Source organism: Artemia franciscana, chromosome 11 (genome assembly GCF_032884065.1).
Source record: "Artemia franciscana chromosome 11, ASM3288406v1, whole genome shotgun sequence".
Taxonomy (NCBI): Eukaryota; Metazoa; Arthropoda; class Branchiopoda; order Anostraca; family Artemiidae; genus Artemia; species Artemia franciscana.
In genome coordinates this window covers 8,512,423-8,538,369 of record NC_088873.1, presented here as the reverse complement: position 1 = coordinate 8,538,369, position 25,947 = coordinate 8,512,423, and the positions used below count along the sequence as shown (strand labels likewise).

Genomic DNA, 25,947 nt, shown 5'->3' with positions numbered 1-25,947 from the left:
TTCAAAGTGAAGGTTATCTGACTCATTATCTTCTTAGCACTGAATTCAGAAAAGAAAGAAAAATGGTCCAATTGAACATTTACTAGGAGAAACTTCTGTGCCAAATTAAGAGAGGAATAGATATTATCCATTAAGGATACCCGGTTCATATTTACAAATATCAGGACACAAACTGTTGGTGAGGTGACAGAAAACCCACCATCACTGAACGTGCAAGAACAAATAAGTTACGGTTCAGAACTGCCAATATTTTAAGCTCATACAGACAAGTTTGTATTGTCTCTAAAAGCTTGCCTAAGATCTGAAGAAATGATGGGATATATCTGCTTGGAGAATGGCATATATTACCAATAATAGCCTAAGGTCCTTTCCTCACAACCCACAAATATGGATTCAAATATCCCTTCTTGATATATCATTCCTAACAAAGTAAAGAAAGTTTGGATATATATAAAGCAAGACAACATCTAGCCATTCCCTGCCAATTTAGATGATCCATCTTATAAACAGGTATGTCCAGAACCACATGACATTGCTTATATCCAGAAAGGGATCACATTGCCCAATAACATCATGCAGTCCATTACCAACTATTAGCATCAATTGTTCAACCAAGGAACAAAGACCCTGAAAATTAATTTGAAGGACCAACAAATTGTCATTGCATTTAGAATGCACCGCATTCTTGATCTGCATGCATTTTGATTAATGGAATTCTTAAAAATACTAAACACATCTATTTGGTTACTTTGAAGCTCAAGAAGGAGCCCACCTATTTAGCAGAAGCCCCTGGAACCAGAGAACCGGAGAAATAAGGGCTGACAAAACAACAATACAGTTAAAAAAATAGTAACAAGCAACAACAGAAGTAACAATTTTAGAAGCCATTACGCTGTCTTGACAAACACACTCTCAATACTCTGCACAATAGACTGTAGAAAATTTGATTTTCTCCATAATTGGAACATTTAGGAGCAGCTGAGCATGGGCTCTCTTAGGTGTTCTTGTAAGCCCAACACAGAAGGAGCATTTTGGCAATTCAGGAGATTGTGGACATCTGGTAATAGAGTGATCTACCTCCCTTGCCAGTGGAAACAAATTCAAGCATGGAAATGGTCATGCCTGAGTCAAAGACCATAATTAATTGCATTTCTCAGTAGTATCTGATCCTGAATTTCCAAAGGAAAACATTTTAAAAGTCCTTTTTTATTGCACATGCTAATTCCAGTATTTTGGCTCATCTATATCTTTGGCATCAGATCTTTTAAATCCTGCAATAATCTCAGCAACAATATTGTGCTGGGTGTTGTTTTAACTCACCCAGGTGCAACTTCCCTTAGATATGATTTCAGGAGGATAAGCTTTCTTGCATCAAACACATCAGAAGCTGAAAAAAAATAATCCAAAGCACAGTCTTTAAGCAAACCATGGGAAACCACCTGTCTGAATAGTTTTTGTACCGTAGAAATAAAAAACTAAATAAATAAAAAAACAGTTTTTGAAATTCAACACTGAGTTACGGAAAAGTTTATCTTTTGCCCAAATTCTACCATCTGCCATTTCCACTAACAATAATGTAATCCATGAATCATAATTACACAATTAACTTGTGCATCAATTTGCTTAAATCAATCAAGTCTGCAAATCAAAAGCCATAGGAACACCAATATTTATTGATCTTTTGGTCCAATTGATTAGGATAAATAATCACTTACTGTAGTTTAAATTTAGTTGACTTCTAATTTGCATTTTTATCACATATTCAATCCAATTTAGATGTAGCAGTACCTTTTCTTATGGTCCATCCTACTGAAAGGTCACAAAAGAGGTCTTCGTTCTTGCTATTATAAGTATTGCAATACCATGACCTTTTTGATCTCCTGCATTAGGCTCTAAATTCAAAGAGTAAATATAGGAAAACATAGAGCTACTGATCCTCTTACCACCATTATTGAAAGACAAAATAGATTTATAAGTTTACTTGATCCAAACCATTATTTTTACACCTTATTTTCTAAAAGTTCAATCTAGCCTATCAGTATTGTTTTAGTTGATTAGCTGGAAACTCTTAGTCAGTTGTGCAACTGTGTATGAGCTATTAGCTTCTTTTTCAATATTTAATCAGGAAAACATTTCTTCTTTTGGTTTGGGCTATTAGCCCTTCACACAAAAACTACACAATGAGTGGTGTTATGCTTGGGCTGTAATTGTATGATAGTGGATTGGGTAGAGTAAACATAATTTGAAAGAATTTCTTCAACAGAAAAAGTTTATTTTGTAGCTTTGACTGAGCAATACCAGATATATTTGTCATTGTTCATAACCCTTGGTCATCAGCATATTCTATATTTGTATGAGGGAGGTTCACCCCTCAGAGGAAAAGTGAGAATAAAAGACAACTCAGGACTGCACCCTACCAAATACCTTTGGTAATTCAGGTTTTTAGGGAGGAAGCAGCAAAATCTGAACAATTAAATATCTAATTTTAATACGAATTTGGTAAATGACAATAGTTATAGGGGCTTCTTGGAAAGCCTCTTTCTTGGAAAAGCTTCTAATTATAGATTTTGCTATAGAAACAAAAGCATTCAGGGATGATTAGTGCTTCCTGAAACCTGATAGTGAGTTACTCTTTCATTTCTCCTTAAACCATAGGGGTCAATTATGGATCATTTTCTGAAGTACCTAGCTCAGCATTGAAAATTAATGTGAAGAAAGGCACTAATGAGTTATTGTAACGATTAGTTCATACTTTAGGGGGTAGAAGTTTATTTTGTAGCCAAGTTCGACTATTGGGAGGGGCTGGGTCGTGATCAGTGGTCAGTAGTGACATGATCAGTAGTGATCAGTGGCTTATATTGGCCAGGACGGATTTTCCAAATTGCAGAATCAGGTGTTCGAGCCAGACTTCAAGTGGAGATAAATTTAGTTTCGCGAGGGCTTGATCATAGGGTATGTCGTGGTTTTGGAGTATAATCCTTGTTGGTCATTTCTGGACGCACTCTATGTCACGTAATAGGTACGCCATGTCGATAGCAGATGAACCCCACACCCAGCACGTGTACTCAAGCGACAGGTAAACATAACACATGTAGGTGTGGAGAAGACTTTCGGTATCATACCCAAAATACCTCATTTTGGGAAGTGTCTGAAGGCTTGCATTAGCCATGTGGATGGTTGAATCAATATGGTCACTGAAACTACAGTCACTAGTAAAAGTTGCTCCTAAGATTTTTATTTTGTTCACAATAGGGATAGGGAATAGAGGCATATCTATATTCCGCTTCAGAGGGTTGAAAATTATGATCGACTTTGCTACATTGATGGTAAGGTCACGACTTGAGCATTTGGTCTTTAGCTGATCTAATAACTGGTCTAAAAACTGCTTTCTTATGATAGTGTTTTCGACTAGGTAAGAGAGCACTATGGACAGATCATCTACGAACTTGTAATGGTCATCGTGATAACTAAGCAGGGAGTTAATTACAGCCAGGAAAATTATTCCAGCTAATTTCGTGCCTTGTGGGGCCCTGCAAGAAGTATCTGACCATGATGAATCCAAATTGTTTTCATGGAGTTTAGACTTTTTGTTTTTGGTAAGTTAAGAAATCAAATACAAGGCCAAGGGTGCGTTGTTTGGCACCCATTTCCTGGAGATTCATGCCTGCAGTCAGGTGGTGGATTAGATCAAAGGCTTTCTAAAATCCACTGCACAAAAGTTGACAAATCAGCTACCTTTTTTTGAGCCGTTGGAGGATGCAGTCAAATATCCGTACTAGATAGATTGTAGTTCTGAACTTGGGGAGCCCGTCATACTGGAATTTATCAATACTCCTATGAATTTGTTTCAGAAAAAAACTTGAGTATGAAGGCCTCCATTACTTTCGTCAATCAAGGTGTAAGTGAGATCGAGCGGAGATTGTTGCGAGTGCTAGGGGTGCTTTTTAGGGATAACTCTAATATAGGCCCATTTCCAATGTGGCAGGAAATAGTCAGAAGTCACACACTCGTTTATGATGATGGACAGAGGTAATGCTATGAAAGCTGCATATTCATGTAGCAATTTGACGGGTAATTCATCAGGGTATGAAGATGTATTTGGTTTAATCTTCTGTAATTCCATGTAAATATTGAATTCACTAACAATTAATTTGCTCTAAGGCTCACATTTTTTAAGTATGGTGGACTTCCCATCATCCATAATGGGTGGATAGGTAGTGCAGATCTTGGTAAAGAATTCGCTCACTTCTTCAGCACTGATTATAGACCCATCATCATTGCTGATTTCTACACTGATGTTAGAAGCTTGGCCAGCCGCTTTTTTCAGAATTGTGCCACTATTTGGGGTTTGAAGTAATTAACTGGTAGGTCATGGTTTCATGACTGTAGTTGAGCTTCAGCTTTCTTTACCAAAGAGAATATTTGATTCCACAGTTTCTTGCCGTTGATAATATCACCACAAGAGTAGAGGCAAAACCTCTCTTTTATTAATAATTTAATAGCTGGAGAGATCCATGGTTTGTCATATTCACTAAGAACAAATGATTTTGTTGTAAAGATCTCTAGGTATTTACAGTATAAAGTGGCATTGAAATTGAATACCTTAGTATCGAAGGGCTCATTAGTGTGCACTTCAGGGAAGTTATACGTGCTGATCCATTGACTGTATTCACACAGGGCCAAATCTGTAAAAGGACGCACAATGACACGGGATAGTTTGGGCTTTGGTAAGGACTCTCTTGCTTTCCACAGAATTGTGTTGCTGTCTGACATGCCAACAGGACCAAGAGAAAAGGGAGGGGAGTAAAAGTCATCACAATTTGTGAGTATAAGGTCCAATATGCTCCCCAAAGAGTGGGTGGTTATTATCATTACCGGTTGCAGTTTTAGCATTTAGCATTAATGAAATATATTGCATTGTTCAGCTCATTCATTGTGAAAGGAAGGGAAATACACTCTAATCATGGACAAGATTGATAAATGGCTCGTGGTCATTATGATGGTCTACCATGTTAGCTTTTGAGAAAAAAATTTACCAGATGAAGTTGCTTTTCCTGTTTCATAATATATGCTATTCAAAATTATTTTATATTGAAGAGGATTAGGAGTTGTTTTATTTCCACATAGTTGGGTTTTTTTTTCAGAAGGAACTGACAAGAAAAGTATTAAGGAGCAGACCTAGTGTTATTTACAACCCCCCCCCCAAAAAAAAAAATCAGAATGTCATGAGACTCATGGTCTGAATTTTAGAATTGTTGTCCTATAATTAGTTTCTATCTTTAGAAATACTAGTTTTAGAAACTGAACAACCAGTCTCAAACTTGAATTGCTAGTTTTGTTAAATTTTGATTTTTTTTTTTTAGGGGAGGGGGGGCTAGATGAGTATACAGATAAAGAAATAACCAATTAGCCAATGCTGTCCATTTTTAACAGTAAGCTATTCTCATGATTCATGAGCTTGTTTTCTCATATACATTTGAAAATTACAATGCATGTGGATTTGCATTTTTCTCCAAAACTCTCGAATTAATGTCTTCTCCAAAACTCAGTAACTTATATGGGAACTAAGGGTAACCTATTTTTAGTTAGATTTCACAGCAATTTTTATTCTTCTGGAAAATAATAGCCAGATTGAAAATTTGTAGAAAGAGGTGGTTTCTTTCAAGGATCAGGCATATCTTGGCATCTTGGCCATAATTTGCTATGGAGCACCCTCCTAGACCTCAGTTTGCACCCCCCCCCACTAACATTTAGTCACTTCTAAAATCTTGCCAAAACTAAGATAAGCCTACATAATACAAGAATCCACAGAAGGGGGTAAGTTTTCTTTAGTTTACATTTATGGTATTATATGAATCATTTTTCAGTTTTCACTATTTTGTTTGCTTGATTTGAGAAAATTAGCTTCAACTTTGCCCCCACCCCCTTCCCCCCTCTCATCAGGATTTTGACAAAATTATACCACTGCCTAAAATTAGGGCTGCTGAGAAAGAAACATGTTAAGAAAACAATCCTTACTTCATAATATACAAAAATTGTAGTTACAAAATTTTGAAAGCAATTCTAATATACTTTACCCTCTCCCCCTCCCCTAAGGTTCAAATATATAGCCCGAATTGTACATTTATAGGGTAAACAATCAGTGTGCAATTGAGCAAAATTATATAAAACTCAAACCCTTACATCTTGTTTTCAAATAGGAATTGAGAAGAACTGTATACATCAACAAATAGCTAAAAATCTAAGCTATGCATCAATATGGTTAAGATTATTCAAGACAAAACACTTGAAATTATTACTTTATTGACTTACCAAGAATGACCTCTTTTAGAAACATCAATTCTATTTTGATCCTTTCAGTGTTTCAGTTTTATTCACATATTAACACAAAGCTGATTTTCTTGTGATTTTGAAAATGCAAATTTTATTGCTGATATTTATTATATAAATCACAGATATTAAATATGATTTTTTTTCAAGTGCTTGTCAAAACAGACACCATGTTCTGAATATGATGATGACAAAGTATTCCCTCTTGGCTGCATCTAGTGAGAGGTGATTGGTTCTGCACTCACATTGTGCCATGCTGCAGTAAAATAGGGGTAGTCCAAAAACCCATCTCTATTTTTCTGGAATGCCAAAGAAAAGTAATGTTTCCCAAAAAGAGGTCTTTTAACCTATGTTTTTTTCCTATTTCTTAATTCCCTCAGTAGTGACTCAATTTACAAGTGCACAGATTGAAACGAGAGTAGCACATGGAAAATGCTTGGGAAATACATAATTCAGGCAATATATCTGTACATTAAGGGGGGGGGGGGGTAGAGTATAGTGGAATTCACTTTCAAAATATAATTTGTTAGACCACACTGCTTTTCCATTTACGAAAAATTCATTGAAGAAAAAACGGGTTTAATTCTTAAAAAGCAGTGAACAAAATAAAATATATAAACTACACTTTAGCTAACAAAAAAATAAAAATACTCTGAATATTCCGCCACAATACTCGGATTGTGGCAGAGGAAAGTGTCAATATATACAATTACTTAAGTTTGTCTAAAGTTACAGTCAGTGCAGGAGTGTTTGTTTTATAATATTCCCATTTATACACCGATTGTGGCAGAGGAAAGTGTCAATATATACAATTACTTTAGTTTGTCTAAAGTTACAGTCAGTGCAGGAGTGTTTGTTTTATAATATTCCCATTTATACACCAATTGTGGCAGAGGAAAGTGTCAATATATACAATTACTTTAGTTTGTCTAAAGTTACAGTCAGTGCAGGAGTGTTTGTTTTATAATATTCCCATTTATACACCAATTGTGGCAGAGGAAAGTGTCAATATATACAATTACTTAAGTTTGTCTAAAGTTACAGTCAGTGCAGGAGTGTTTGTTTTATAATATTCCCATTTATACACCAATTGTGGCAGAGGAAAGTGTCAATATATACAATTACTTTAGTTTGTCTAAAGTTACAGTCAGTGCAGGAGTGTTTATTTATAATATTCCCATTTATACACCAATTGTGGCAGAGGAAAGTGTCAATATATACAATTACTTTAGTTTGTCTAAAGTTACAGTCAGTGCAGGAGTGTTTGTTTTATAATATTCCCATTTATACACCAATTGTGGCAGAGGAAAGTGTCAATATATACAATTACTTTAGTTTGTCGAAAGTTACAGTCAGTGCAGGAGTGTTTGTTTTACAATATTCCCATTTATACACCAATTGTGGCAGAGGAAAGTGTCAATATATACAATTACTTTAGTTTGTCTAAAGTTACAGTCAGTGCAGGAGTGTTTATTTATAATATTCCCATTTATACACCAATTGTGGCAGAGGAAAGTGTCAATATATACAATTACTTTAGTTTGTCTAAAGTTACAGTCAGTGCAGGAGTGTTTGTTTTATAATGTGAGTTTGTTTCGTATTTATTTATTGTTTATATATTTTTTTTGGTGTTTTAGTTGTTGTGGCATTTTATTTATAATGTCTTCAAAAAAAGTCTTAAATTGTTGGTGCGTAATTTTCTTTTCTTTTTTTTCCACTGAGAAAGGCTCCTGGACGTGGGGGCGAAATATTCGGAGTATTTTTATTTTTTTGTTAGCTAAAGTGTAGTTTATATATTTTATTTTGTTCACTGCTTTATAAAAATTAAACCTGTTTTTTCTTCAATTACTTTCAAAATATATTAACTACCATTTTTATGTATATTATAGAGCAAAAATTATTTTCTTTACTTGTTTTCTTCTCAATAGTTCTAGGCTTATTCCTCAAATTTTCTTAGGGTTTCATTAGGGATGTCCTTGATCTTAACAATTTCTATACCTGGGCTGATAAGGAGGCTTGGACACAATTGTGACAGAATAAATTCTTTTATTTGGAAATAATATTGAATAAAGAATTGAATAGCAGATGTTTTTTCCTTTATCTGATTTCTGGGTACTGTTAAAGGCCCATATGGCTACTGCTATAGGCCTGTATGCATTAGTGATTATTCTATAGGAAAATCAAACAAATTGTTGTAACACTATTGTCAGTTTGAATGGGGATTGGGTAAAATTCTAGTTTAGCTACTTTTTGCTACCTTGAAAAGGGGTTAGGTTAGGAAAATATAACTCTCAGGGATGAGTCTGTAGAATGAAGTATGTTCTAGGAAGGAGTGTGAAGTACCTACCACTACTCCTTCTCCCTCTAGAGGGCAGTGACCTTCAATGACCTTTATAAATCATTGTGTTATGAAAGTGAAACCTTACAAAACAGATCTTCTGCTTAAATGAAATACAACAAAACTGTTTTCAGCTTCACAAGATTGCTCAGTCTCAAATCTAAGATCCACAAATAAATATCCCAAATTTAGAAAAAAAAACTCATTGATATGGCTTAAAATCTTACTCAAATAATATAAATTGCATTTTCAGTAGTAAAACTAGAGAAAAAGAAGCTGATAACTGAAAATAAAGATAAAATGTTGTTTGTCAAAATTTAAACAGGCCATACCTGTGAGGTAGACACATTTCTAAGACTTAAAAATCAGAAGAGCACTAACATGGAAGCCTGGCAATACCTTCCCAGAGTATGTTTTTGACCCTGGACTCATTATTGAAAGTTTCATTTTTATAACTCAACCACTTTTCAATATAGCAAAAATTAGCTAAACTAGAATTTACCAGGAATAATGGTAAAAATTAGTTTTGTGCTAAGAGCTCTAAACTGGAAACTATAATGCTAAGCAGCATACTTTCCAGTTTACAGCACTTAGAAATGCTAATTCTAGAATTGCATCCATTTCTGGTTGAGCCTCCTCCTCCATGAAGCAAACTGAATTGTTGGGGTTGTACAATACAAATGAAATTATATTTTAAATACTATTTCCAGTCATAAGGTAATTTCTGTACAGTAGTAAGTCAAAAGATAATTAAAAAACTTACATATCCATTAATGGTAATTATCCAACTTTCACTTTTGAGTTCAAACTACCCAGCAAACCTGTGAATCAGAGCAATTAATTAAATATGGCATTTATGCTCTGTTGATTTTAAGGAATGTTTTCTGATACAATGACAATTAGGCATTACAGTTTTTCACATTAAGATTAAACTTGTTTTAAAAGATTCTTTGGCTATGAGAAGACTTCAGTGAAACAAATTTGGTTGACCAAATTTGATTCTTGCAAGTGAATATTACCTATAGAGCAAAGTGAATTAGTCTGTGAGCCCCATGGGCAGCAGGGTGAGGTCTGTATTCTATATTTACTGAATAATTATTTGGCCTGAAGCCTGAAAAAGCAACAAAAACTAGGTCATAAGTATGAACTAACAATTCAACCTATCAGAATAAGGACCTTGCTGTACTGTCTATAGGGCTCATGGACTAATTTGCTTGGCTCTATAGGTAATATTAATTTTCAAGAATCACTATTCAGCCAAAATTGTTTTGTCCAAAGTCTTCCTATAGCCAAAGAATCTTTTAAAACAAAATTAATTATGAGGTGAAAAACTGTGCAATTGCCATTGTATCAGAAGGCATTCCTTAAAATCAACAGAGCATAAATGTTGTATTTAACTAATTGTTCTGATTCACAAGTTTGCTGGGTAGTTTGAAGTCAAAACTGAAAGTGGGATAATTACCATTAATGGCTAGCCTATGTAAATTTTTCTAATTATCTGATGACTTACTACAATAGGCCTACTGAAATTAGTAGTGATGATTGGAAATAGTATTTTAAATATAATTTCATTCATATTGCATAACCCCAAAATTTCCCTCAGCTTCAAAACCCTGCCCACTTTATGCATTTTTATTTTGTTGAAGGGGGATTTTAGAAAGCTAAAAAATGGATGCACTTCTAGAATTAGCATTTCTAAGTGCTCTAAACTGGAAAGTATGCTGCTTTGCAGCATAGTTTCCAGTTTAGAGCACTTGGAACGAAAATAAACATTTACCAATTATTCTTCTAAGATTACCTTAGTTTAGACATTTAGTGGAAATAAGAACCTTTTTATAATTGTTATCTTTGATCCATCCAACAATTTTGGAAATTTCGTATTCTTCATCTATGTTTTCTCCTAATTCATTCTCATTCCTTTGAAAATCATTTACTTCACGTAGCATATCATGACTAGAATCAGAACTTAATGCTACTGCCATGATAAAGAGGCACAACAAAACCGATTTCTGCGTTTTGAGAATTCAAACTTAGGAACTGGAAAGCAGCATTATCTTTGGATTGCTGTCGCCGAGTGGTGCCGGCCGAATGAAAAAATCGTATTTTCCCGGAATCTTTCCTATCAAACAGGAAGGGTGTGCGAAAGCACAGGATGGTTGGCCCCCAGCCCCCCATTGCACTTCCTGGCTGAAGGGCTAAGAAACGGAGATCAGCACCACCGGTAGGGACTGTAAAGTCTTTATAATCAGGACCTGAAATATGCCAACATTTCACTTACTCCACAATGGGAAGTTATCATTTCAGCAGCAGAGCTACTTCATTAAATTCAGAATATATTCAATAAATGTCTTGTGACTTTTTGGATAAAAAGTCACAAGACATTAATTACATTAATAAAGTGAGTTCTTTCAAACAGTGATGACTTTGGCATATCAAAGGTATCAAAAATGCACTGCAAATTTTACCCCCTTTTGATAGGAAAGGTAAAGCTAAAGGATACGGTATCATACTTTATAGTCCCTACCGGTGGTGTTGATCTCCGTTTCATGGCCGTTTAGCAAGGAAGTGCAATGGGGGGCTGGGGGCAAACCGTCCTGTGCTTTTGCACACCCTTGCTGTTTGATACGAAAGATTCTGAGAAAATACAATTTTCATTCGGCAGTCACCACTCAGCAACAGCAATCCGAAGGCAATGCTGCTTTTCCAGTTCTTAAGTTTGAATTCTCAAAACGCAGAAATCCGTTTTGTTGTGCCTCTATCATGGCAGTAGCATTAAGTTCTGATTCTAGTCATGATATGCTACGTGAAGTAAATGATTTTCAAAGGAATGAGAATGAATTAGGAGAAAACATAGATGAAGAATACGAAATTTCCAAAATTGTTGGATGGATCAATGATAACAATTATAAAAAGGTTCTTATTTCAAAAGGTAATCTTAAAAGAATAATAGGTAACTGTTTATTTTCGTTCCAAGTGCTTTAAACTGGAAACTAAGCTGTAAAGCAACATACTTTCCAGTTTAAAGCACTTAGAAATTCTAATTCTAGAAGTGCATCCATTTTTTAGCTTTCTAAACTATCTTTTAACTTTCTAAAATCCCCCTTCAACAAAAAAATGCAGAAAGTGGGCAGGGTTTAGAAGCTGAGGAAAATTTTGGGGTTATGTAATATGAATGAAATTATATTTTAAATAGGCTACTATTTCCAACCACCACTTCTCTATTTCTTAGCCCTTCAGCCAAGAAGTGCAATGGGTGGCTGGGGTCAAGCCATCCTGCGCTTTCACACACTTTTCCTGTTTGATAGGAAAGATTCTGGGAAAATACAATTTTTTCATTCAGCCAGCACCACTTGGGGACAGCAATCCAAAATCAGTGCTGCTTTTTCAGTTCCTAAATTTAAATTCTCAAAATGCAGAAATTGGTTTTGTTGTGCCTCTTCATCATGGCAGTAGCATTAAGTTCTGATTCTAGTCATAATATGCTATGTGAATTAATGATTTTCAAAGGAATGAGAATAAATTAGGAGAAAACATAGATGAAGAATACAAAATTTCCAAAATTGTTGGATGGATCAAAGATAACAATTATAAAAGAGTTCTGAATTCCACTTAATGTAAAACTAAGGTAATCTTAAAAGAATAATGAGTAAATGTTTTTTTTTTGTTCCAAGTGCTCTAAACTGGAAACTATGCTGCAAAGCAGCATACTTTCCATTTTAGAGAACTTAGAAATGCTGAAGTGCATCCATTTTTTAGCTTTCTAAACTCTGTCTTTTAGCTTTCTAAAATCCCCCTTCAACAAAATAAAAATGCATAAAGTTGGCAGGGTTTTGAAGCTGAGGGAAATTTTTGGGTTATATAATATGAATGAAATTAAAATAGCCTACTATTTCCAATCATCACTACTATTTTCTGTAGGCCTATTGTAGTAACACAAAAGATAATTTAAAAAATACTTACATAGCCTATCTGCTAACAGTAATTATCCCATTTTCAGTTTTTACTTCAAACTACCCAGCAAACCTGTGAATCAGAACAATAAGCTAAATACAACATTTATGCTCTGTTGATTTTAAGAAATGCCTTCTGATGCAATGGCAATTACACAGTTTTTCACCTCATAATTAATTTTGTTTCAAAAGATTCTTTGGCTATAGGCAGACTTTGGAAAAAACAAATTTGGTTGAATAGTGATTCTTGCAAATGAATATTATCTATAGAGCCAAGCAAATTAGTCCATGAGCCCTATGGACAGTACAGCAAGGTCTCTCTTCTGATAGGTTGAATTGTTAGTTCATACTTATGACCTAGTTTTTGTTTCTTTTTCAGGCTTCAGGCCAAATAATTATTCAGTAAATATAGAATACAGACCTCACCCTGCTGCCCATGGGGCTCACAGACTAATTCACTTTGCTCTATAGGTAATATTCACTTGCAAGAATCAAATTTGTTCAACCAAATTTGTTTCACGAAAGTCTTCTCACAGCCAAAGAATCTTTTAAAACAAGTTTAATCTTAAGGTGAAAAACTGTAATGCCTAATTGCCATTGTATCAGAAGACATTCCTTAAAATCAACAGAGCATAAATGTCATATTTAATTAATTGCTCTGATTCACAGGTTTACTGGGTAGTTTGAACTCAAAAGTGAAAGTGGGATAATTACCATTAATGGATATGTAAGTTTTTTAATTATCTTTTGACTTACTACTATACAGAAATTACCCTATGACTGGAAATAGTATTTAAAATATAATTTCATTTGTATTGTACAACCCCAACAATTCCCTCAACTTCAAAACCCTGCCCAATTGATGCATTTTCAGTTTGCCTCATGGAGGCAAACTGCCCTATGACTGGATGATGCCTATATGATGCCCTATGACTATGAAATTACCCTATGACTGGAAATAGTATTTAAAATATAATTTCATTTGTATTGTACAACCCCAACAATTCCCTCAACTTCAAAACCCTGCCCAATTGATGCATTTTCAGTTTGCCTCATGGAGGAGGAGGCTCAACCAGAAATGGATGCAATTCTAGAATTAGCATTTCTAAGTGCTGTAAACTGGAAAACTATGCTGCATAGCATTATAGTTTCCAGTTAAAGCTCTTAGCACAAAACTAAATATTTACCATTATTCCTGGTAAATTCTAGTTTAGCTAATTTTTGCTATATTAAAAATTGTTTGAGTTATAAAAATGAAACTTTCAATAATGAGTCCAGGGCCAAAAACATACTCTGGGAAGGTATTGCCAGGCTTCCATGTTAGCGCTCTTCTGATTTTTAAATCTTTGAAATTTGTCTACCTCACAGGTATGGCCTATTTAAATTTTGACAAACAACATTATATCTTTATTTTCAGATATCAGTTTCTTTTTCTCTGGTTTTAGTTCTGAAAATGCAATTTATATTATTTGAGTAAGATTTTAAGCCATATCAATGAGTTTTTTTTCTAAATTTGGGAAATTTATTTGTGGATCTTAGATTTGAGACTGAGCAACCTTGTGAAGCTGAAAACAGTTTTGTTGTACTTCATTTAAGCCGAAGATCTGTTCTGTAAGGTTTCACTTTCATAACACAATGATTTATAAAGGTCACTGAAGGTCACTGCCCTCTAGAGGGAGAAGGAGTAGTGGTAAGTACTTCAAACTCCTTCTTGGAACATACTTCATTCTATAAACTCATCCATGAGAGTTTCATTTTCCTAACCTGACCCCTTTTCAAGGTAGCAAAAAGTAGCTAAACTAGGATTTTACCCAATCCCCATTCAAACTGACAATAGTGTTACAACAATTTGTTTGATTTTCCTATAGAATAATCACTATTGGATACAGGTCTATAGCAGTATCCATATGGACCTCTAACAGTAAGATACCCAAAAGTCAGATAAAGAAAAAACATCTGCTATTCAATTCTTCATTAAATATTATTTCCAAATAAAAGAATTTATTCTGTCGCAAGCCTCCTTATCAGCCCAGGTATAGAATTTGTTAAGATCAAGGACATGTTTAAATGAAACCCTAAGAAAATTTTAGGAATAAGCCTAGAATTTGAACTATTGAGAAGAAATTCTGCTCTATAATAAACATAAAAATGGTAGTTAACATATTTTGAAAGTGAATTCCACTATACTTTACCCCCCCCCCCCCTTAATGTACAGATATATTGCCTGAATTATGTATTTCCCAAGCATTTTCCATGTGCTACTCTTGTTTCAATCTGTGCACTTGTAAATTGAGTCAATACTGAGGGAATTAAGAAATAGGAAAAAACATAGGTTAAAAGACCTCTTTTTGGGAAACATTACTTTTCTTTGGCATTCCAGAAAAATAAAGATGGGTTTTTGGACTACCCCTATTTTACTACAGCATGGCACAATGTGAGTGCAGAACCAATCACCTCTCACTAGATGCAGCCAAGAGGGAATACTTTGTCATCATCATATTCAAAACGTGGTGTCTGTTTTGACAAGCACTTGAAAAAAAAAAATCATATTTAATATCTGTGATTTATATAATAAATATCAGCAATAAAATTTGCATTTTCAAAATCACAAGAAAATCAGCTTTGTATTAATATGTGAATAAAACTGAAACATTGAAAGGATCAAAATTGGACAATTGATGTTTCTAAAAGAGGTCATTCTTGGTAAGTCAATAAAGTAATAATTTCAATAATTTGTCTTGAATAATCTTAACCATATTGATGCATAGTTTAGATTCTTAGCTATTTGTTGATGTGTACAACTCTTCTCAATTCCTATTTGATAACAAGATGTAAGGGTTTGAGTTTTATATAATTTTGCTCAAATGCACACTGATTATTTACCCTATAAATGTACAATTTGGACTATATATTTGCACCTTAGGGGGGAGATGGTAAAGTATATTAGAATTGCTTTCAAAATTTTGTAACTACAATTTTGTATATTATGAAGTAAGGATTATTTTCTTAACATGTTTCTTTCTCAGTAGCCCTAATTTTAGGCAGTAGTATAATTTTGTCAAAATCCTGATGAGAGGGGGGAAGGGGGTGGGGGCAAAGTTGGAGCTAATTTTCTCAAATCACGCAAACAAAATAGTGAAAACTGAAAAATGATTCATATAACATCATAAATATAAACTAAAGAAAACTTACCCCCTTCTGTGGATTCTTGTATTATGTAGGCTTATCTTAGTTTTGACAATATTTTAGAAGTGACTAAAGATTAGCAGGGGGTGCAAACTGAGGTCTAGGAGGGTGCTCCATAGCGAATTATGGCCAAGATGCCAAGATGTGCCTAATCCTTGAAAGAAACAACCCCTTTCTACAAATTCTCAATCTGGCTATTAGTTTCCAGAAGAATAAAAACTGCTGTGAAATCTAACTAAAAATAGGTTACCCTTAGTTCCCATATAAGTTACTGAGTTTTGGAGAAGACATTAATTGGAGAGTTTTAAAGAAAAATGCAAATCCACTTGCATTGTAGTTTTCAAATCTATATGAGAAAACAAGCTCATGAATCATATGAATAGCTTACTTTTAAAAATGGACAGCATTGGCTAATTGATTATTTCTTTAGCTATATACTCATCTAGCCAACCCCCCCCCCCCTCCCCTAAAAAATCAAATTTAACAAAACTAGCAATTCAAGTTTGAGACTGGTTGTTCAGTTCCTAAAACTAGTAGTTCTAAAGATAGAAACTAATTATAGAACAAAAATGCCAAAATTCAGACCATGAGTCTCATGACATTCTGATTTTTTTTGGGGGGGAGGGGTAAAATAACACTAAGTCTACTCCTTCATACTTTTCTTGTCAGTTCCTTCTGAAAAAAAATCTAATAAAACAACTCCTAATCCTCTTCAATATAAAATAATTTTGAATAGCATATATTGTGAAACAAGAAAAGCAACTTCATCTGGTAAATTTTTTGTCAAAATCTAACATGGTAGACCATCATAATGACCACAAGCCATTTATCAATCTTGTCCATGATCAGAGTGTATTTCCCATCCTTTCACAATGAATGAGCTGAACAATGCAATATATTTCATTAATGCTATATGCTAAAACTGCAACCAGTAATGATAATAACCACCCACTCTTTGGGGAGCATATTGGACCTTATACTCACAAACTGTGATGACTTTTACTCCCCTCCCTTTTCTCTTGGACCTGTTGGCATGTCAGACAGCAACACAATTCTGTGGAAAGCAAGAGAGTCCTTACCAAAGCCCAAACTATCCCGTGTCATTGTGCGTCCTTTTACAGATTTGGCCATCTGTGAACACAGTCAATGGATCAGCATGTATAACTTCCCTGAAGTGCACAGTAATGAGCCCTTAGATACTAAGGTATCGAAATTCAATGTCACTTTATACTGTAAATACCTAGAGATCTTTACAACAAAATCATTTGTTCTTAGTGAATATGACAAACCATGGATCTCTCCAGCTATTAAATTATTAATAAAAGAGAGGTTTTGCCTCTACTCTTGTGGTGATATGATCAACGGCAAGAAATTGCTGATGATTGCTGATTGCTGATGAGAAATTGATATGATCAACGGCAATGATGATGGGTCTTTAATCAGTACTGAAGAATTGATCGAATTCTTCACCAGGATCTGCACTACCTATCCGCTTTTTATGGCTGATGGAAAGTCCACCTGAAAAATTTAAGCCTGAGAGCAAATTAATTGTTAGTGAATTCAATGTTTAAATGGAATTACGGAAGATTAAACCAAATACATCTTCATACCCTGGTGAATTACCCAGCAAATTGCTACATGAATTTTTATGAGTTATGATGAAGTTTTATGAAGTTTTCATGAAATTTTATGAATTTTATGAGTTTTCATAGCATTACCTCTGTCCATCATCATAAACGAGTTTGTGACTTCTGACTATTTCCTGCCACATTGGAAATGGGCCTATATTAGAGTTATCCCTATAAGGCACCCATAGCACACGCAACAATCTCCGCCTGATCTCACTTACACCTTGATTGACGAAAGTAATGGAGGCCTTCATACTCAAGTTTTTTCTGAAACAAATTCATAGGAGTATTGATAAATTCCAGTATGATGGGCTCCCCAAGTTCAGAACTACAATCTACCTAGTACGGATGTTTGACTGCATCCTCCAATGGCTCAAAAAAAGGTAGCTGATTTGTCAACATTTGTGCAGTGGATTTTAGAAAGCCTTTGACCTAATCCACCACCTGACTGCAGGCATGAATCTCCAGGAAATGGGTGCCAAACGACGCACCCTTTGCTTTGTATTTGACTTCTTAACTTACCAAAAACAAAAAGTCTAAACTCCATGAAAACGATTTGGATTCATCATAGTGAGATTATAGATTTCATCATAGATTCATCAGCAAATAGTAATGTAAATAAATAAATTACAATACTACTACTGCTAACAACTCACTGCAGCACCAAGCAGCCTGAGGCCAACACAGCAAAGCAAGCTTATCCTCCATCTCAATCTATTCAAAGCCTCCCTCTTTACATCCTTCCAAGAGGTTCCCATTTCTATTAAATCCTGCTTTATGACATCCTCCCAACTCAGACGAGGACGACCTGATTTCCGTTTGATGGTTAGTGCAACTTTGACCTAATCCACCACCTGACTGCAGGCATGAATCTCCAGGAAATGGGTGCCAAACGACGCACCCTTTGCTTTGTATTTGACTTCTTAACTTACCAAAAACAAAAAGTCTAAACTCCATGAAAACGATTTGGATTCATCATAGTGAGATTATAGATTTCATCATAGATTCATCAGCAAATAGTAATGTAAATAAATAAATTACAATACTACTACTGCTAACAACTCACTGCAGCACCAAGCAGCCTGAGGCCAACACAGCAAAGCAAGCTTATCCTCCATCTCAATCTATTCAAAGCCTCCCTCTTTACATCCTTCCAAGAGGTTCCCATTTCTATTAAATCCTGCTTTATGACATCCTCCCAACTCAGACGAGGACGACCTGATTTCCGTTTGTCCTAGGACAATCTGGTGGACAATTGGTGGAAAAGGACAATCTTCGGCAATCTGTCATCCTTTACCCGCAGAACGTGCACTAACCATATCAACTTTTCTTTCATTATAGCCCTGGAAAGCGGGATTAGACCAAATTTTCGTACAGCCCAATGTTTGAAATACAGTCAGTCAGCCGTGTACCCAGAATTAAATAAAAAAACTAGTTTTTTTCAACTGAAAATAAGGTGTGACATTAAAACTTAAAACGAACAGAAATTACTCCGTATATGAAATGGGTTGTCCCCTCCTCAACGCCTCACTCTTTACGTTAAAGTTGTTATATGTTTTAAAAAGTAGAATTGTGGTAAAGAGTCAAACTTTAGCGTAAAGAGAGAGGGATTGCAGAGGAGACAACCCATTTCAGATACAGAGATTTTTCTGTTCGTTTTAAGTTTTAATGTCGCTCCTTATTTCAGTTAAAATAATAGTTTTTTTATTTAATTTCTGAATGTTTTTGAATTAATGCATATTTGATTTTGGCTCTCCGCACATAAATTACTAAAATAAAAATTTACATATAAATTCTTTTTTTGGCTAAATGGCTTTCTCTTAGTTTTGGTCAGATGATTTTGAGAAATAAGGTGTGGGGAAGAAGGCTTAGTTGTCCTCCAATTTTTCGGTTACCTAAAAAGGCAACTAGAACTTTTAATTTTTAACGAACGTTTTTATTAGTAAAAAATATACGTAACTTAAGAATTAACTTACATAACAAACTTTTATATTCTTGTATTTTCATTATGTATATGAGGGGGTTTGTCTCCTCGTCAATACCTCGCTCTTTACACTAAATCTTAAGTTTTGTCCCAATTCTTCAAGAATGACCCCTGAATCAGAAAGGCCGTAGAATAAATAGTTGAAATTACTAAAAATACTTCAGCATAAAGAGCGAGGTATCTATCTCCTTCTAAATATCTCGCTCTTGCTCTTTATGCTAAAGTATTTTTAGAACCCTTCACAAGCGTAATAATCTCTATTTGTTTTAAGTTTTAATGCTACTTCTTACTTTCAATTGAAAAAACTTTTTCATGTTTATTTTTTCATTGTTTTTTTTATAGTAATGCTAGAAAATCCCACACCCTTTTCATTGGATTTCTCTTCCCCCATGACATATTCCTCCAAGTAAAGATCCTCCCACATAGTCCCCTCCCCTCAACCCCACCTCAAACCAAAAAATCCCCCTGAAAACATATGTACACTTCCCAATAACCATTACTGTATGTAAACACTGGTCAAAGTTTGTAACTTGCAGCCCCTCCCCGAGGGACTGTGGGGGAGTAAGTCATCCTCAAAGAAATAGTTATTATGGTTTTCGACTATGCGGAACAAATTGTCTATCTCAAAATTTTGATCCGTTGACTTTGGGGAAAAAATGAGCGTGGGAGGGGGCCTAGGTGCCCTCCAATATTTTTGGTCACTTAAAAAGGGCACTAGAACTTTTTATTTACGTTATGAGCCCTCTTGCGACGTTCTAGGACCACTTGGTCGATACGATGACCCCTTGGAAAAATCTGTCTTCTGGCAAAAATTCGAAATTCCACATTTCCGTAGATAGGAGCTTGAAATTTTTGTTATAGGGTTCTCTGATACGCTGAATGCGATGGTGTGATTTTCGTTAAGATTTTATGACTTTTAGGGTGTGTTTCCCCCCTATTTTCCAAAATAAGGCAAATTTTCTCAGGCTCTTAACTTTTTATGACAAGGACTAAATTTGATGAAACTTATATATTCAAAATCAGCATGAAAATTCGATTCTTTTGATTCATCTTTTAGCATCAAAATTCCGTTTTTTAGAGTTTCATTTACTATTGAGCCGGGTCGCTCCTTACTACAGTTTGTTACCATGAACTGTTTGACAATCCGTAGGCAATTTCCCTGGAAAACATCTAGTAAATCTTCATCCGCTTTTCGGAGTGCCCATGCATCAGAAACATATTTAGCCACTGCCATCACTATAGTTTCCATTATTCTAATCTTGGTTTTCGGACTTATCTTCCTATTCGTCCAAACTTCTTTTAACTTTAAAAAAAAAAACACCCTGAGCCTTAGCTGACTACCTGATCAATCTTTTTGTTATCCAACGTCATTTTTCATCTTCACTTATTCCAAGCCGTAATAGCTTAGTCTTCTTAACATTAATTTTCAACCTATTCTAACACCCCAAACTCATAAAACCTCTAAAAGTTCATTTATTTTTCTGACACTTTCATCTAGGATACTTAAATCATCAGTATAATCAAAGTCCAGGAAAGTTTTTTCTTCCCACTTGATTCTGTGGTCTACCATGGCCTTTTCTGTGCTCCTTATGACAAAGTCCATTAAAATAATCCTCATAAAGGGGAATAAAACACAACCCTGCTTAACTCCTGATTAAATACAAAACCAGCTGCTAACCTCATTTCCTACATAAGCCGCAGCAGTAATATTCTCGTACATAGCATTGATCACTTTAATGTATTTGTCTGGTATACCATACACGGATAAGATCTTTGCTAAAGCCTTTTATCAAACAGTTCGTGGTAACAATTTGTAGTAAGGAGCGACCCGGTTCAGTAGTAAATGAAACTCTAAACGGAATGTTGATAATGATAGATACATCAAAGGAATTGGATTTTTATGCTCATTTTAAATATATAAGTTTCATCAAATTTGATCTTACTCATCAAAAGTTACGAGCCTGAGAAAATTTGCCTTGTTTTGGAAAATGGGGAGAAACACCCCCTAAATATCATAAGATCTGAACGAAAATCACATCATCGCATTCAGCGTATCAGAGAACTCTACTGTAGAAGTTTCAAGCTCCCACTTACAAAAATGTGGAACTTAGTATTTTTTTTTCAGAATACAGATCACGTGTGCGTGTTTATTTGTTTGTTTGTTTTAGTTTTTTTTTTCCAGGGGTGATCGTATCGACCAAGTGGTACTAGAATGCCGTGAGAAGGCTCATTCTAACGAAAATCAAAAGTTCTAGTGACCTTTTTAAGTGACCAAAAAATTGGAGGGAACATAGGCCCCTCCCACGCTCATTTTTTCCCAAGGTCAATGGATCAAAATTTTTCGATAGCCATTTTGTTCAGCATAGTCGAAAAACATAATAATTGTGTCTTTGGGGCTGAGTTACTCCCTCACAGTCCCCAGGGGAGGGGCTGCAAGTTACAAACTTTGATCAGTTAGTACATACAGTAATGGTTATTGGGAAGCGTATAGACCTTTTCAGGGTGATTTTTTGTTTGGGGGGAGGGTTCTACGGGAGAAGATCTTCCCTTGGAGGAATTTGTCATGGGAGAAGAGAATTCCCATGAAGGGGGCGCAGGATTTTCTAGCATTATTAAAAAAAAAATATTGAAAAAATAAATATGAAAAAGTTTTTTCAACTGAAAGTAATAACCAGCATTAAAACTTAAAACGAACAGAGATTATTACGCATATGGGGGGCTCATCTCCTCCGAAATACCTCACTTTTTACGCAAAAGTATTTTTAGTAATTTCAAATATTTATTCTACAACCTTTGTGATTCAAGGGTCATTCTTAAAGAACTGAGACATAATCAAAGCTTTAGTGTAAAGCGCGAGGTATTAACAAGGGAACCCCCTCTTATACATAAAAAAACGAATATAGAAGTTTGTTACGTAAGTTAATTTGTAAGTTATGTATAATTTTTACTAATAAAAATATTCGTTAAAATTAAAAATTCTAGTTGCCTTTTTAAGTAACCGAAATTGGAGGGCAACTAGGCCTCCTCCCCTATCCTTTTCTCAAAATCGTCTGATCAAAACTAAGAGAAAGTCATTTATCAAAAAAAAATTAATACGCAAATTTCATTTTAATTGTTCATTTGCGGAGAACCAAAATCAAACATGCTTTAATTCAAAAACGTTCAGAAATTAAATAAAAAAACAAGTTTTTTTTAACTGAAAGTAAGGAGCGACATTAAAACTTAAAACGAACAGAAATTCCTCCGTGTATGAAAGTGGCTGCTCCATCCTCAGTGCCCCGCTCTTTACGCTAAAGTCATTTACTGTTTTATGAAGTAGAGTTGCGAAAAAGAGTCAAACTTTAGCGTTAGTGTAAAGAACGTGGTATTGACGAGGGGGCGAACCCTCTTATATACGTAATGAAAATATACGAGTATAGAAGTTCGCTACGTGAGTGAATTTGTAAGTTACGTATATTTATTAATAATAAAAACGTTCGTAAATAAAATTAAAAGTTCTAGTGGCCTTTTTAATAAGATATTGGAGGGCAACTATGCCCCTTCCCTCACCATTTTTCCTCAAAATTGTCCGATCAAAACTTTGAGGAAGCCATTTACCCAATAAAAAATGTGAATTTCATTTTAGTTATTCATGTACGGTGACCAAAATCAAAACCTACGTTAATTCAAAAATGTTATTATGTTAATTTACCTTAATCCAAGAAGTAACAGATTCTTTTGGAATTTTCAAGTTTTTACTCTTTTATACTTATTTCAAAGAGAATTGGAAATTCCTAAGGGCTGAATTTACAGTGGTTAAATATCATCACCATATTTTAGTTTTAATTCGTCGCAATAAAAAAGGGTAGGACCCAGAAAAGACAGAGCAAAAATCAAGAAAAACAAAAGAGCGCAGAAAGAAAAACATAATCTAAGAAAACAGGACAAATAGCAATGGCACATACCCGGGAAGATATTCAATGGGAAGATACCCGGTATTCACTAGAAAAATTACAAATGCGCTTCTCAGTAACAACAGCTGGGTTTACCAATCGATAATTTCTCTGCAGAAAAGAGTTACTAGTCTAAGGTTTCTGTTCCATCAATTTTTTTTCAAATTCCAAATAAAGGTGGTGATCTTGCTTTGTCTTACCAAAAATAAATGAAGAAAACAAAAAGCAAAAACAAACAACCTTGAGCAAAAGAAAGTGGGTGAGGAATCTTTTAGGCTATTGTATAAATGCGAGCAGTGAACGCTACTCAGATTAAATATAAAAAAAAACAAGTTTTTTTTAACTGAAAGTAAGGAGCGACATTAAAACTTAAAACGAACAGAAATTACTTCGTATATGAAAGGGGCTGCTTCCTCATCAATGTCCCGCTCTTTACGCTAAAGTTTGACTCTTTCTCTCAGCTCTTCTTTTTAAAACAGTAAAAAATTTTAGCGTAAAAAGCGGGGCATTGATGAGGAAGCACCCCCTTTCATATACGAAGTAATTTCTGTTCGTTTTAAGTTTTAATGTCGCTCCTTTCTTTCAGTTAAAAAAGACTTATTTATGTTTTTTATATTTTTTTTTGGCTAAATGGCTTTCTCATAGTTTTGATCGAATGATTTTGAGAAAAAAAGGAGCGGGGGAGGAAGCCTAATTGCCCTCCGATTTTTTGGTTACTTAAAGAGGCAACTAGAACTTATATTTTTTACGAATGTTTTTATTAGTAAAAGATATACATAACTTATAAATTAGCTTACGTAACGAACTTTTGTATTCTCATGTTTTTATTACATATATGAGGGAGTTCACCCCTCGTCAGTACCTCGCTCTTTACACTAAAGCTTAAATTTTGTCCCAATTCATTAAGAATGACCCCTGAATCACAAAAGCCGTAGAATAAATAGTTGAAATTACTAAAAATACTTTAGCGTAAAGAGCGAGGTATTAGGAGGTTAACCCCTCATATGCGTAATAATTTCTGTTCGTTTTAAGTTTTAATACTGCTCCTTACTTCCAATTGAAAAAACTTTTTCACATTTATTTTTTCATTTTTTTTTTTTTTTAAATGCTAGAAAATCCTGCGCTCCCTTCATGGAAATTTTCTTTTCCCATGACATATTCCTCGATGGAAAGTTCTACCAACATATACCCCTCTTCTCAACCTCTCCGCGAACCAAAAATCTCCCTGAAAACGTCTGTACACTTCCCAATAACCATTACTATATGTAAGCACTGGTCAAGGTTTATAACTTTTAGCCCCTCCCACGGAGACTGTGGGGGAGTAAGTCGTCTCCAAAGACATAGTTATAAGGTTTTTCCACTACGCTGAATAAAATGGCTATCTCAGAATTTTGATCCGTTGACTTTGGGAAAATAATTAGCGTAGGAGGGGGCTTAGGTGCCCTCCAATTTTTTTGGTCACTTAAAAAGGGCACTAGAACTTTTCATTTCCGTTAGAATGAGCCCTTTCGCAACATTCTAGGACCACTTGGTCGATACGATCAGCCCTGGAAAAAAAAACAAACAAACAAGTAAACACGTATCCGTGATTTGCCTTCTGGCAAAAAATACAAAATTCCACATTTTTGTAGATAGGATTTTGAAACTTCTACAATAGGGTTCTCTGATACGCTGAATCTGACGGTGTGGTTTTTGTTAGGAGTCTATGACTTTTAGGGGGTGTTTCCCCACATTTTCTAAAATAAGGCAAATTGTCTCAGGCTCGTAACTTTTGATGGGTATGACTAAACTTGATGAAACTTATATATTTAAAATTAGCATTAAAATGCGATTCTTTTGATGTAGCTATTGGTATGAAAATTCCATTTTTTAGAGTTTTGGTTAGTATTGAGCCGGGTCGCTCCTTACTACAGTTCGTTACCACGAACTGTTTGATAAAACCGAGAACAGTTAACTCTACTCAGATAGGAAATGTTCGAAGTCAAGGATGCATACGCAGCCCCAAACTTACAAGTACAATACTGCTCTGGTTAACTTATCATGTTAGAAAACCAGCAAAAATAGTTTTTCAGGGAAGTTCAAAAAAGAAGATCAACCGGAAGTATTTGATATTGATTCGAAATTAAAGTTCATTTACTTTTATGTTTAGCATTAAAACTAGGCAAATTTCAATTCAACATACACTAGCTAGTCTCTGGGAGGTGATGCATCGTTCTCTGTGTTATGTTCCGTGCAAAGTAGTTTCCTGGATTCTCTCAATGGAAGTTATTAGAGTGTAAAAAACAAGGATTCAATGTATTTCCTATTTTGTGTTGCGACAAAACAAAATTGTAGTTAATTTCATATTTTATTAAATCATTGTCTTCATTTTTCGTCGAGAGTACTACTAACTCTGTTAAATTAAATATAAAAAGAAAATTCCCAAATGGAATTAAAAGCGACATTAAGACTTTAAATGATTAGAAATTATCCTTTATCTGAGTGGGGCTTCCCCCTCTGTAGCCTACTACTCTTTATTCTAAAATTTGACGTTTTGCTCACCTTCCAGTGTTTAAAGCAATATTATTTCATTCTTTGGAGTAATTCTGGCTAAAAGAGC

General features: G+C 34.8%; 1 protein-coding gene across 1 annotated transcript in view; it reads right to left on the bottom strand.

The window, feature by feature from the left end:
* Positions 1-10,720, bottom strand: part of LOC136032765 (2-(3-amino-3-carboxypropyl)histidine synthase subunit 2-like) — a 37,598-nt gene extending 26,878 nt beyond the window's left edge. Inside the window, exon 1 of the mRNA XM_065713114.1 lies at positions 10,498-10,720. Within this exon, the coding sequence (XP_065569186.1) occupies positions 10,498-10,650 (153 nt within the window). The 5' untranslated portion in view covers positions 10,651-10,720. The remainder of the gene's footprint in view (positions 1-10,497) is intronic.
* Between the last annotated feature and the right edge of the window lie 15,227 nt (positions 10,721-25,947).